Source organism: Clytia hemisphaerica, unplaced genomic scaffold (genome assembly GCF_902728285.1).
Source record: "Clytia hemisphaerica strain Z4C2 unplaced genomic scaffold, Clytia hemisphaerica genome assembly, whole genome shotgun sequence".
NCBI classification, from domain to species: Eukaryota; Metazoa; Cnidaria; class Hydrozoa; order Leptothecata; family Clytiidae; genus Clytia; species Clytia hemisphaerica.
The window spans coordinates 1011542-1024613 of record NW_027104406.1 but is presented as its reverse complement, the minus strand read 5'-3'; the positions used below and the strand labels follow the sequence as shown (position 1 = coordinate 1024613).

Sequence of the window (13072 nt, the reverse complement as noted above, 5' to 3'; positions counted from 1 at the left end):
AAAATCAAAGATGATACTGAATGGAAGTATCGAAAGTGCCAAGTATTTTTTAATTCTTTTTTAAATTGAAAAAATGAGAAATTCTATAGATTTATAAATTCTATAAATTCTATAAATAGGTCTTGTAAAAAAAGAATTCGAGTTAGCTAACTCGAAAAGTTTTTGCGAAAAATAAAATTCGAGTTAATTCTAACTCGAAAATCCTTTTTTGAAAATAAAAAATTGAGTTAGAGTCAAGTAACGTCATTATTTGCACTTTTATGACGTCATAATTTTGCTAACTCGAGAATTCCTAACTCAAAAATTACTGACTCGAAGATTCCGGGCCTCCGCAGCGCGTATCTCGTTTGGTAAAACGTGTGCGCGATATACTAAATTGGTCCATATATGGCTAATTTTTGAAAATTCAGTGTTTCGTGCATGACTATTTATTTGAACCGGTTGCTATTGCCTACCTACAAAAAACTTTCTCTTCTTGCCAGCACATCAACTTGCTGCGGAATGACATTGATTTGGATCATCTGGCCAGATGATTTGGTTATTTAGTACTGTTGGTCTTCATCATCAATTTTCTTCTGCTGGCTCAAAAACAAAGAGAGTCTATGCACCTTCTACATGATGATCAGACTGCTGTTGCCAAACTATAGCCTAGTTAAGTACCACCTTTTCGTACAACAACTGTTGCTCCTTCACAATTTTTCTTTGGTTTTTGTGCTTTATTATATGGATCATGATTTTTGTGTGATTGTTACAAGAAACGGTTGATGATGAAGTCTTCTTATGATTCCTTCCTGGTTTTAATGGTTTGTTTCCATTCTGTTGGTTGGTTGAAAAAAACAGCAGGATGGACACAATCAGACAATATTTGTCAACTTTCAGAACAAACTAACTGCAATTTTGACTGTATATTTACATAAATTGTGGTGACAAGGCAAGTGACTGAATATTTGTGGGTAAATCTGCAAAAAGAAACATACTGTCAGCATCAAAGAGGAATTGTTTTTGGTGGTTTGTTTCCAAGTTATCCAAGTAGGCCAAGTAAGTATCAAAATTGACTGATTGATGATTGAATTTTACTTGGTGCTTCTTAAAACAATGATGACACTCATCTGGTAAGTGAAACCTCTTTGTGAGGGAAATTTTATAGCGGCCAATTTTCAAATTTTGAAGCGCTGACAACCCGAACGTACAAATTATCGTAGTAAATTATCTTCTGCTTGCAATTAAAGATACATGGATATATAGATATATAGATACATGGATACATAGATATATAGATACATGGATACATAGATATATAGATGCATGGATATATAGATACATGGATATATAGATATATAGATAATGGATACATAGATATTTAGATACATAGATAAAAAGTATAGTATGTATTAGATACAAAAGATAATATATAAAGACCAATGATACGTTGCATTCTATCTCAAAAGTCACCTTATTTATTTTCTCATCCGCGCATCGATAAAAGTCACCCTGAAAGACGGGGGTTCGGTTATCATCAGTTAGGGTCAGGGTTGGAGCTCGAGAGTCACAATAAAGGACCGGTGGTCCTCATAGGGGCACTCGTACCCAGTCACTTAACTTAGGATCCCGAAGGGATCCTTGTAGGAGCACCGGTAGGGTTGGGAGTTTCATATATATAAAGAGATTTGTCCGTTCGAATATAAGTTCTTTCAAATTGCAGAATCTAGCATGCGACGATGGCTCAGTGGATAGAGTGCTGGCTTCCGGAACCGAAGGTCTTTATTTGGCGAGGGTTCGTACCACTGACCTTTCTATACCCTGGACAAAGCTTCTCAATCCCAGCCAAGCAAAATCTTTGATCGGAGTTTTTTGAAAATTGGTACCCTAATGTCGGCACTACTCGATAGCGGTGTAAATGCATCGAGAGCGCTAGGTCTACTTTTCCTCAAATTCTTTTGATGATGTAGCGGCGTTAGACGTTAATTTTTAACATTGCAATGGCTTCTCCTTGGGTACCAATTCTAAAAAAACTCCAATCAAAGATGGCAGGTATTGTTTGGTCCAGGGTTATATAAAGGTCAGTGGTTCGTACCCTATTTGATTGGACGAAATATGATTGACAGATCAAAACTTAGAAAACTTAGATAGTTAGAAAATGAAAAACAAAGTCTCAGACAGTCAGAAAAGAGAAAAATAGGATAAGAGATAGGAAATTAAAAAAAGTGACTTTGGCCATCCGATATAACATCTACCCATTATTTAGCTCCCTTGTACTTTTGGGCTACATTAGTTTAAATTAGAAAATTTTCGGTCGCCTTTAAGTTTTACCAACTTTCCAACTCAAAACTAGCAACTCCCCAATTCACCAACTAGAACATTACGTAGACTCTCTTCGATGGGATTAGAAAATTATAATTACTAAAATTGTCTTCTGCCTCTAATTCATACCCATTACACACTTTGTATCTTAAAACCCACAAAAAAAATTTACTTGCAGGGCCTTCTAGATTCCCATTTAGGAAGCTTCTTTTGTTCGATATTTATGATTCAGTTCTTCGTCACAGACCTCTATAAATCCTGGAAGGTTTATTCATTTTTGTTCCATTAAAATTTCATTAGCATGATGTTGTATCTCGTTCCAAGCAAATTCAAGATCTTCGTCCACTGTCCATCGCGAACAAACAACCAAACGCAAAAAATATTTTTTTTCGGTCTTAGCAGGTGACATGTGAATTTTTCTTGCCTCGTTGACTCGATTGTTCAACTCTTCGCTAAGGCTGTTATCGCCAATCAATCGAAAACAAACGAGACCCATCTTGACATCATTTACAACCTCAAATCTAGAATCACTTTTAACTAAATTCTCAAACAGTTTAGCTTGCTGCGTCTGTTTACGTATATTATGCTGAAGGCCAGCAACCCCGTAACATTTAAATACCATCCATAATTTCAAAGATCGAAAACGCCGGCACAAAGGTATTTGCCAATGTCGGAAATCAACTGCTTCTTTTTGATACTGATGTTTTAAATACAGTGGATCGACATTAAAGGTCTTTAGTAAATCCAGTGAATCTCGAACAAACATGACGGCGCAATCAGCTGTGACCATGAGCCATTTATTGCAACTCAAAGCGAAAGAATCAATTCCATTCCAATTTGTGATGAGGTATCTATACTCCGGACAAATCAGAGCGGCGCCAGCATAAGCCGCATCTACATTCACCCACAATCCTTCTTGTTTTGCCACTGCACTGATTTCATCAATCGCATCAAATGAACATAAACTTGTGGTACCCAAAGTCGCGCATACAAAATATGGCATCAAACCTTTAGCCTTATCTTCTTTGATTGCACTTTCCAAAACCTCCCCACGCATGCTGTGTTTGTCATCAATATCTAAAAGTCGAAGTTGTGTACCTGCAATCCGAGCTCCCTTTTCCAACGACGAGTGTGCTTGTTTTGATCCATACGCAACAAGTTTTGAAGCAGCGTCAACTTGGTTCAAGTTATGTTTTTCAAGCATACGATGTTTGGCAGCTAGCATGGCAATGAGTATAGTTTCGCTCATACTTCCTTGTATGACACCACCTCCTTGACCTGGACCTTTAAAAAAAGACATTGTTACTAGCTAGCGAGAGCGCAGTATCTCACCAAAAACCGGTTAACACTTTAGTTTTGGGGGAAGTGTTTCCAATTTTTTCGCTGCTTCAAGAGCTTCTAAAGTACAAAGTGATGTAATCGTAAAAAATCGAATGTTGAACGGACGTTACTGTCATTACTTCATACCCGGGGGGGGGGTACTCAAAGCAAATAACCTACCATACGCATATTCTTCAAGCTTCCCAAAGTGCACTGTAAGGGTGAAAATCAGCAAAGATGAGAAAAATTATTGTAAGGGTCCGAGTTCAAAGGCCTAATTTTGGACCGCACGTTTGGTCGTTATTGAATCGAGTGCCCCCCCCCCTGGGACTACATAGAAAAAGACATGCTTTTTTAGAATCGGCTTACAGCAAATCAAAATACCTGAATGGTGAAAGGCTTCTGGCATTCCAAGACTTTTAGCCAACCAATCCATAGTGATCATTTCTAGTTCAGTGCAAGCAGGAGAAGCGATCCACGAGAAACCGATACAACTGAATGCATCAGACAGCATGTCTCCCATCAAAGATGCGTAATTGTTGGCGGTGGGAAAATATCTAAAATGTAGTCGAGAAATGTTTACGTGACTAAAATTTCGAAGAAAGAAATAGAGTGAACAGTGAAGTTAAATATACACTGATGAAAATACAAACTAGCGACTAACCATGACAATCTGTAACAAAAACCCAACATACATTGTAGAAAAAAGATATTTAAAATAAAAAAAATAAATAAATAAAGAATAGCAATAGTGCAGAGAATAAATGAGAAAGGAATGCACAAGACACAAAAGGAAGCGATAAGCTGAAGACCAAGTCTGTGGTCAGGTGCAGTACCTTGAAAAAGGAAAATTTCTAGTCTGTTTAGTTAGAAAAAAATGTATAAAGGATAGTATAATTTTTTAACCACGAAACTTTATAGCAGTCAGGATGCTTCAGCATTAATCGGATTCAAGAAGTCACTTTTAGGTCCAGGAGCCAAATCCTATATCTCCTTAAATAAGCACATTTGCTTAACCCAAGATTCTACAGGGTAAACTATATATATTTGGAATCCTCAACTATCCTAGTTTAAGAAATGGTCGGTCCCCAAAGCTACTTTCATACTGGGCCCGAGTTTAGGGGGTACTGTTTACCCTTTGCAAGGATTTGCTAAGGAAAATATAATATAATTTGCTATATCTCATGAATAAATTGACCAATTGCTTTGAAACTTTGCCTAAAGTTTCAAGATAAATTGGTAATCATCATTGGCAAAAAACTTTGGGAAAAATTCTTTTTGGGATTTACCTGGGAGAAAATAGGAAAAATTTGGGTATTTTCACTGAATTTTGACACTTTATGAGACTGGGACGGTTCTAGGAAAATTGCCCCCGAGAAAATTGCCCCCCGGAAAACTGCCCCCGGAAAATTGCCCCCCGGAAAATTGCCCCCTAGGAAAACTGCCCCCTAGGAAAACTGCCCCCCAGAAAATTGCCCCCCAGAAAATTGCCCCCTAGGAAAACTGCCCCCCGGAAAATTGCCCCCCCCCCCCACCATCTTTTTTTCCACTTTTTTATAAAATCCAATGAAACTTCAAATGGCCATTGTAGCTGTAAAATTAAGTAGTTTTGAATTACTCTTAGGGTACCTAGTAAACGGGGGTCAGCGGGGGTGGATTGGAAAAAAGGCTAAAACAGCATAATCCGTACAAAAAAGAAGTTTCAGATTCCGAAAAATTGATAAGCGGAGGAGGGGTTGGATCAACAAAGTCCTGGGTAGAAAATTTTCGAAAAATAGATTATTTTGGTGGAAACTTTTTTTGGGGAATACTGTAATTAATTTTTTAACTGTGGTTGGAATTAATTTTAGCGAATGACAGCGCAAATCTGTTCTATTTCATCTTAGTTTGAGCAACTTTGTTGAATTTCAGGGGTTATTTAGCCAAGAAAACTGAAATTTTAATTTTGGTGGGAACTTATTTTGGCGAGTTAGTAAAAATTAGTTCCCTTAGCTTAAGATAGCACGGATAGGGCGCTTAGGGTTAAGAAATGGGGAAAGATTTTTTTGAAAGTGATTTTATTACTCGACTATCTTTCTCCACCTCATACAAAACTTGTAAAAGTCGTTTTTGAGGCGTCTTTTTTCTTTAAGAAAAAACTAAAAACTAAAACATGCAAAGCAGATCAATGGTCAGCGTGAGGAATATAGTAAGAATGAAGTTATCCATTCCATATGACCAAGAAATTTTGTAAAACCATAAAGAAAATACTTGAATAGCGAAGAGAAATACAGTATAAAACACATTGAAAATGACTATCGCTAAACAGAGAAAACGCTTTCTCTGTATTCCATGGTTAAACCACATTATTCCTTATAAAAAGCGTCAACTTTATGAAAATTACGGCTGCAACCTGCAACCGTTGGACCAAAATATAGCCCCAAAATATTCTAGATCTCTTAATCCGTTAAGACGCGATCACGTAAAATTGCGTAATCCAAAATCTCCCAAATGTTGAAAATTGAGTTGGATTTAGTTTCGAAAAATGGAAAAATAGGGGGCAATTTTCCGGGGGGCAATTTTCCTAGGGGGCAATTTTCTGGGGGGCAATTTTCTGGGGGGAAATTTTCCTAGGGGCAATTTTCCGGGGGGCCGTTTTCCGGGGGGCAATTTTCCGGGGGGCAGTTTTCCGGGGGACAGTTTTCTCGGGGGCAATTTTCCTGACACCGACTGGGACATACCAAAACGATTTTAATAAGGCACAAACTTTGTGTGATGATAAAATTTGATGCGATACACCAGAAAAAATTATTGTCAAATATATTTAGTATAATTTTCGACGCTTTAGGGGGTAAAAATACTCATTTCATTGAATTTTTACATAATTTGAGCAATTTTAACTGCTTATCTCGCCTGAAATGTTTTTGAAAATAGTTCTAATTTGCTTTAGTGTAATACACTCTGGAAAATTACAATTCTGACTTGAAACTATCACATTCAGAGTGAAACTGGACAAACTGGTTGATTTTGGGCCCATTTGACCCATAGAACAGTATTAATTAAGGTGTACAAAGTTTGATTTCTAACTACTGGAAACATTGATACTTTCTGATAAATAAATAGAGGAAAGCAATCTGTGGTTTTCATTATCTGGCATTAGGGATACAGGTGGCAAATCAGGGGGTAAATATGCCAATTTCTATTTCACAGTTGCATTTGGATGCTTTTAATTGAAGTTATGGCAACATAGCTACAGTGATTTAGCGTAATTTTGTCAGCTTTTACCTCCCAAAACGGTCACTACTGCTGGTTTTTAAGTAGAACTTCTTATTTTGAGGCAAGCCACTGTTAAAAGGAAAGTAAAATGGTGGAAAAAAAGAGAAGTCACCTCCAAGCATGACCTTATAGAAGACATCAAGTTCTACTTTCATCGAAGATGAAAGGCCGTATCCCCCTTAACCCGCAAAATATCACTTTTATTTCTACGCCTTCTAGCAATTATTTATCAAGTACCAGAGACTCGAGATAATAATTGTACTTAAAACGCTGTTAGTAGGGACTATTTCGGGAGGTCCTGAGAAGCAGTACAAAGAATTTCAGAGCAAAAGCTAACAAAGTTACCATTAAGTAACTGTAACTATGCAGCCATAAGTTCAATTAAAAGCATCGGAATGTTGTGCAGCTGTCATCAAAAGGACTAAGAAATGATGGAATTGTAATTTAAAGTTTGTTAGAGCTGGTTTCCATCCTAAAAATTTAAGTTTTTGAGAAAACTTCTCAAAAAAACATCAAAACTTAGGTAACTGCGAACTAGAAATTGGCATACTTACCCCCTGATTTGCCACCTGTATCCCTGATGCCAGATAATGAAAACCACATATTGCTTTCCTATATTGTCTATCAGAAAGTATCAATGTTTCCAGTAGTTAGAAATCAAACTTTGTACACCTTGTTCAATGGGTCAAATGGGCCCATAAATCAATAAAAATCGATAAAAATCCAATAAAATAGCCAATTTTACCCCCTGGTTTGTCCGCAGTTGCACCCTGAATGTGATAGTTTCAAGTCAGAATTGTAATTTTCCAGAGTATATTACACTAAATTCAAATTCAAATTATTTCTAAAAAACATTTCAAGCGAGATAACCAGTGAATTATGTAACAATAGACGATATCGGCTTTCCGAATTCTCCCCGAATGATTACCCATGATAGTAGGGGGCCAAGCCTGGGGTTCCGTGACATCTTTTCTACGACCTAGCCATTTTTAGTCTATTCCAAAGAACAGTATTACAAGATATTTTTGAGAGGGAGGACGTGGATTAGGCCCGGGAAAACTTTTTTTGACCAAAATAGTGACGCCATAGGCAAAACTGCAAGGGAAAACAAGGGGTAGAGAAATAGCTGATTTTCAAAAGTGAAAATAAACGAAAATGATTGCTATCATCTGATAGAGCATGAAAATCTGAGCAAAAAAATGTATTACAACAACTCTGTGACTAAAACACACAAAGGAATACAGCCGCTTTAAGGCCAACTATAACTGTCAGCTCTACTGTGATTTGACGTCAAATCTTGTCTTGATCGTACTGACGTCGGTATGTTTTTGAACTTCAAGTGGCTGTGGCTCAAAAATATATTGTAATATACTGTTCTTTTGAATAGACTAAAAATGGCTAGGTCGTAGAAAAGATGTCACAGGATCCAAGGCTTGGCCCCTTACTATGATGCATTACGCAAAAAAATTCACGGACGATATCGACTTTTCGTGAATTTTTTTGCGCAATGCATCATGGGTAATCATTCGAGGAGAATTCGGAAAGCCGATATCGTCTATTCAATAAAATGGGCATTTTTGCCCCCTAAAGCGTCGAAAATGATACTAAATACATTTGACAAGAAATTTTTCTGGTGTATCGCATCAAATTTTATCATAACACAAAGTTTGTGCCTTATTAAAAGTTGTTTTGGTAGGTCCCAGTCTTATGAAATTCAGTGAAAATACCCTAATTTTCCCTATTTCCCCCCAGGTAAATCCCAAAAAATAATTTTTCGCAAATTTTTTTGCCAATGATGATTACCAATCTATCTTTAGGCAAAGTTTCGAAGCAATTTGTCAATTTATTCATGAGATATAGCAAATTAATCATACATGGAAATATATTTTCCTTAACAAATCTATAGAAAGGGTAAAAAGTAGCCCCTAAACTTGGGCCCAGTATGAAAAATTGACCAGGAGTGGGAGACCGAACATTTCTTAAACTAGGATAGTTGAGGATTCCAAAAATGTATAGTAGAATCTTGGGTTAAGCAAAATGTTATTTTTCAGGTTTGGCTCCCGGACTATAAATTATCACTATCATTCTCAATTCTTAATTACTCTTGTCTCCCGAATAGACGGGGGGAGGGGGTGGAATAAGAGGGGGGTAATTTGAAGACAGAATTCTTTCTAACTGGTATGAATTTCAACAAACAAAAAAGAAACTTTAACAAATGAACACGTAAAATAAGAACAATACTAACAAAAAGGAAAATTTTGACAAGTTTAAGGTCTACCTACACTGTAATAAAATATTGAATTATTCGAATTTAATTAGCGGGGGGGTCTTAATAAGAGCGGGGGGGGTGGATCTTTTTGTCTCTCAACAATTAGCGGGGGGGGACGTCTATTCGGGAGACAAGAGTAAGGTCACAAAAATAAAATCTCTTCAAGTTTGCGTCAGGTATATGTGGTAAATTTTGTGTAATTGGTCCAGCGCGCAGCAGAATGGACCTTTAAAAAGCAACTGATCGAAAAGATTTTGTCTTTGTCGGGGCCTGTGCGCGCAATAAATTAACCAGTCCAGGCTAAACCAACCGCCGATCTAGAATTTTTGCCCCGCCTACCCACGCGATGTTTGACCTATGTTTTAGATTGAATTGGTAGTAGAGTCAAATTTCCCGGTTAGATTAAAGGGTTGTTTCAGGTAGGGTCAGGGCTAGGGTTGGGGATGGGAGTTAACCCCTGGTTAGGGTTTTAGCCCCCGAGTAGAGTTTGGAGTAAATACCATGTTTATAACCAACTTTGAACTCCTTAATGCAGTTGTGACTCGATGGCCGAGTGGTTAAGGCGCTGGCGTTCAAATCATAGGTACTTTGTAAATAGTGGGTTCGAATCCCATCAGCGGCAAAGGTTTCGAAATTTCGGGAAATGCATCAAAAACTTTAATAATTTAGCAATACAAAGAAAGTGCCAAAGAATAGAAGCTCAGAGTGGAGGATGGGAAGGAAACGACATTCGGTTATTGCCACACGTCAGCTGGACCTTCACGCCGCTCCGGCTTCTTGTTGGTCCAGCGCGCAGCAGAATGGACCTTTAAAAAGCAACTGATCGAAAAGATTTTGTCTTTGTCGGGGCCTGTGCGCGCAATAAATTAACCAGTCCAGGCTAAACCAACCGCCGATCTAGAATTTTTGCCCCGCCTACCCACGCGATGTTTGACCTATGTTTTAGATTGAATTGGTAGTAGAGTCAAATTTCCCGGTTAGATTAAAGGGTTGTTTCAGGTAGGGTCAGGGCTAGGGTTGGGGATGGGAGTTAACCCCTGGTTAGGGTTTTAGCCCCCGAGTAGAGTTTGGAGTAAATACCATGTTTATAACCAACTTTGAACTCCTTAATGCAGTTGTGACTCGATGGCCGAGTGGTTAAGGCGCTGGCGTTCAAATCATAGGTACTTTGTAAATAGTGGGTTCGAATCCCATCAGCGGCAAAGGTTTCGAAATTTCGGGAAATGCATCAAAAACTTTAATAATTTAGCAATACAAAGAAAGTGCCAAAGAATAGAAGCTCAGAGTGGAGGATGGGAAGGAAACGACATTCGGTTATTGCCACACGTCAGCTGGACCTTCACGCCGCTCCGGCTTCTTGTATTTAGATCTAAATTATAACTTATAATTCAAAAAGTCCAAAAAAAACAAAAATATTCATACGCGTGAAAATGAGGTGAATTGAAGTGAGTCATTCCTGGAAGAATTGCTGTATCAAAATCTTTACAAATACTTTCCCAACTTTCCGGATGATCAGATGCTTCCGTAGGTAAAAGTCTAGAAAGATAACCGGGACGAACATCTGGTAATACTGGAAATTCACGTGTTTTGTCATGATAATCTGCGATTATGTCCACCAACTTTTTGCCGAATGTTCGAAAATCATCAGACGAATCGATTGTTGGTTTGGGTGGTCTGGTAAAGAAATAAAACATAGGATTGAAATTGCACGATCTTTCGACAAATATTGCAGCAATGAACATACCGTATTACTTCAAATAAACGCCCGGGGCGTTTTTTGAATATTTTTGATTTTAGGAGGGGCGTTTATTCTGGTGGGGGGGTGTTTAAAATAAGGTGGCGTTTATTAAATTATTTGAGTCTAACGTCGAATATTTAGCAAATTTACTCTTTATTTTAGTTCTATACCAGGATTTCAGTGCAAATTTCTTTGGACCAGCGACTAAAATTGCATCAAAACTGATCTGGTTACAAAAAAGACTAAAATCTTCCCTTTGAATGCTGGTCAAAACTTGTATCAAAGTATTTAAGTCACAAGTTTCTAATAAACACCCCCCTCTAGAGCGTTCATTCAAAGGGGTGTTTATTTGGGAGGGAGTTTGTTAAGTAGTTTTCCTTTCAGGAGGGGCATTTATTCGAGGGGGCGTTTATTCAAGTGGGCGTTTTAAAGAAGGGGTCGTTTATACGATGTAATACGGTATATACACCTACCAGATTCAAAAGACTTCAAGAGAATTCGAAAAACTAGTTGATAATTATTGCCACTTTGTATTTTTATCGAGGGAAAAACCGAAGAAAGGACTCGTTCAATGCATTAGTTAACCCTTTCTAATCAGCGACCCTAAAACACTTATGTTTAGGAAAATGGACTAAAAGACTCACACAATGGTGAAAATAAGAACATTTTTAGGCTTCAAAGTTTTGGATGTTTTTATAAGAAAAGCGTGTAAACTATGGTACTACTCTCGGGTACCTAATAGCCGTCCCCCCCCCCGCTAATTAATTTTTCGAAAATTTTCCACCCAGGACATACTTATTCCAACCCCCCCGCTTATTAATTTTTGGGAAAATGTTTTTGAAAGTTCCCTTTTTTGTCTTAATTCTGCTGTATTAGCCACCTTTTCAAACATTTTCCACCCAGGACATTTTTATTCCAACCCCCCCGCTTATTAAATTTTGAGATTTTTTCCAACCCCCCTGCTTATTCCAACCCCCCCCCCGGCTATTAGGTACCCGAGAGTATGTAAACTATGTATAACAAAATACGTAGATATCATAAGGTAGAAGATATGAACTGAATGGCACAAAAATAAACAAATCTTACCTGTCCATTTTGATTTATATATGATGCTCGACTTTTTGTGTTCGTTGAAAAGATAATTTCTTTATGATCTCTACCTAATATTTTTCTATCTAATATTCTAGAAGAGAGGAATATTAATTTACATAGTTCAAGTACACAGTTCAAGAGATTTGGCATTCCTCCATTGAATGGAGGTGGATTCACCATTTTTACCCCCATCTTCGATGAAAAGCTTTCACAGCTTGCCATGCCATGGATAACATCAGATGATTAAAATAATGCAAGCTGCAAATAATTTTGACAGATGATTAAAATAACGCAAGCTGCAAATAATTACTAATTAATCATTACTAATTATCATTACCGAAGATCTCTCAAAAAATTTAGTAATTAGTTCTATTTTAGTCTGGAGGTCCATATTACTCTATTCAAACTTACAACACATAAGCAAAAATAAGAGTTCTTTCAACCCAACCATTTTGTGCTTGTTTAAATTTCTTATTGCTGATCTTACCTTTACAATGATTTTATAAGAGGCCCCCCAGCGGACCCTCAATTCACGCAATCACGCAATTTGTTTTCGAAATTCACGCATTCACGCAAATTTTCCTCGAGTTTCACGCAATAACCCAATTTTTCAGAAAATAGGAAAATTTTCGGGAAAAATCGGGGCAACATCGGAAAATCGGGAACACTGCACACAATCAGTGGAAAATTCACGTATTCACGCACAAAATAGCCCAGATTCACGCATTCACGCAGTCAAAAAGTGGATTTTCATGTTCACGCAAGTTTTTTCAATTCACGCATTCACGCATTTTTTTTCTCAATTTTCACGCATTCATGCAAACCACTGGTGGGGGGGGGGGGTCAATTGAATTGAGCAAAGACAAAAGTATTGTCATTGCAAAAGCTGATAAAGGGAAGAGCGTTGTTTTGTTACGGAAATCTGACTATGTCACTGAACTAGAGACTTTGTTAGCAGACAAAACCAAATTCAAACCTTTTGATAAAGATCCAACTATCAAACGCGAAGAAGAGCTGATTCATTGTCTTCTGAAACTGTTAAATGAAAAGAAAATTACGAATAAGTTCTACAAAGACGTTTGTATTATATTGTCTTG

At 37.5% G+C, this 13072-nt stretch overlaps 1 protein-coding gene across 1 annotated transcript; it reads right to left on the bottom strand.

The window, feature by feature from the left end:
- Positions 1 to 1656: 1656 nt before the first annotated feature.
- On the bottom strand, positions 1657 to 12062 carry LOC136820051 (aromatic-L-amino-acid decarboxylase-like). Its single transcript, XM_067076285.1, has 4 exons — positions 11970 to 12062; positions 10568 to 10819; positions 4006 to 4178; positions 1657 to 3585 (listed from the first exon to the last, which is right to left on the bottom strand). The coding sequence occupies exons 1-4, from the start codon at positions 11975 to 11977 to the stop codon at positions 2573 to 2575; spliced, it is 1446 nt and encodes a 481-aa protein (XP_066932386.1). The 5' UTR covers positions 11978 to 12062; the 3' UTR covers positions 1657 to 2572.
- Positions 12063 to 13072: the final 1010 nt, after the last annotated feature.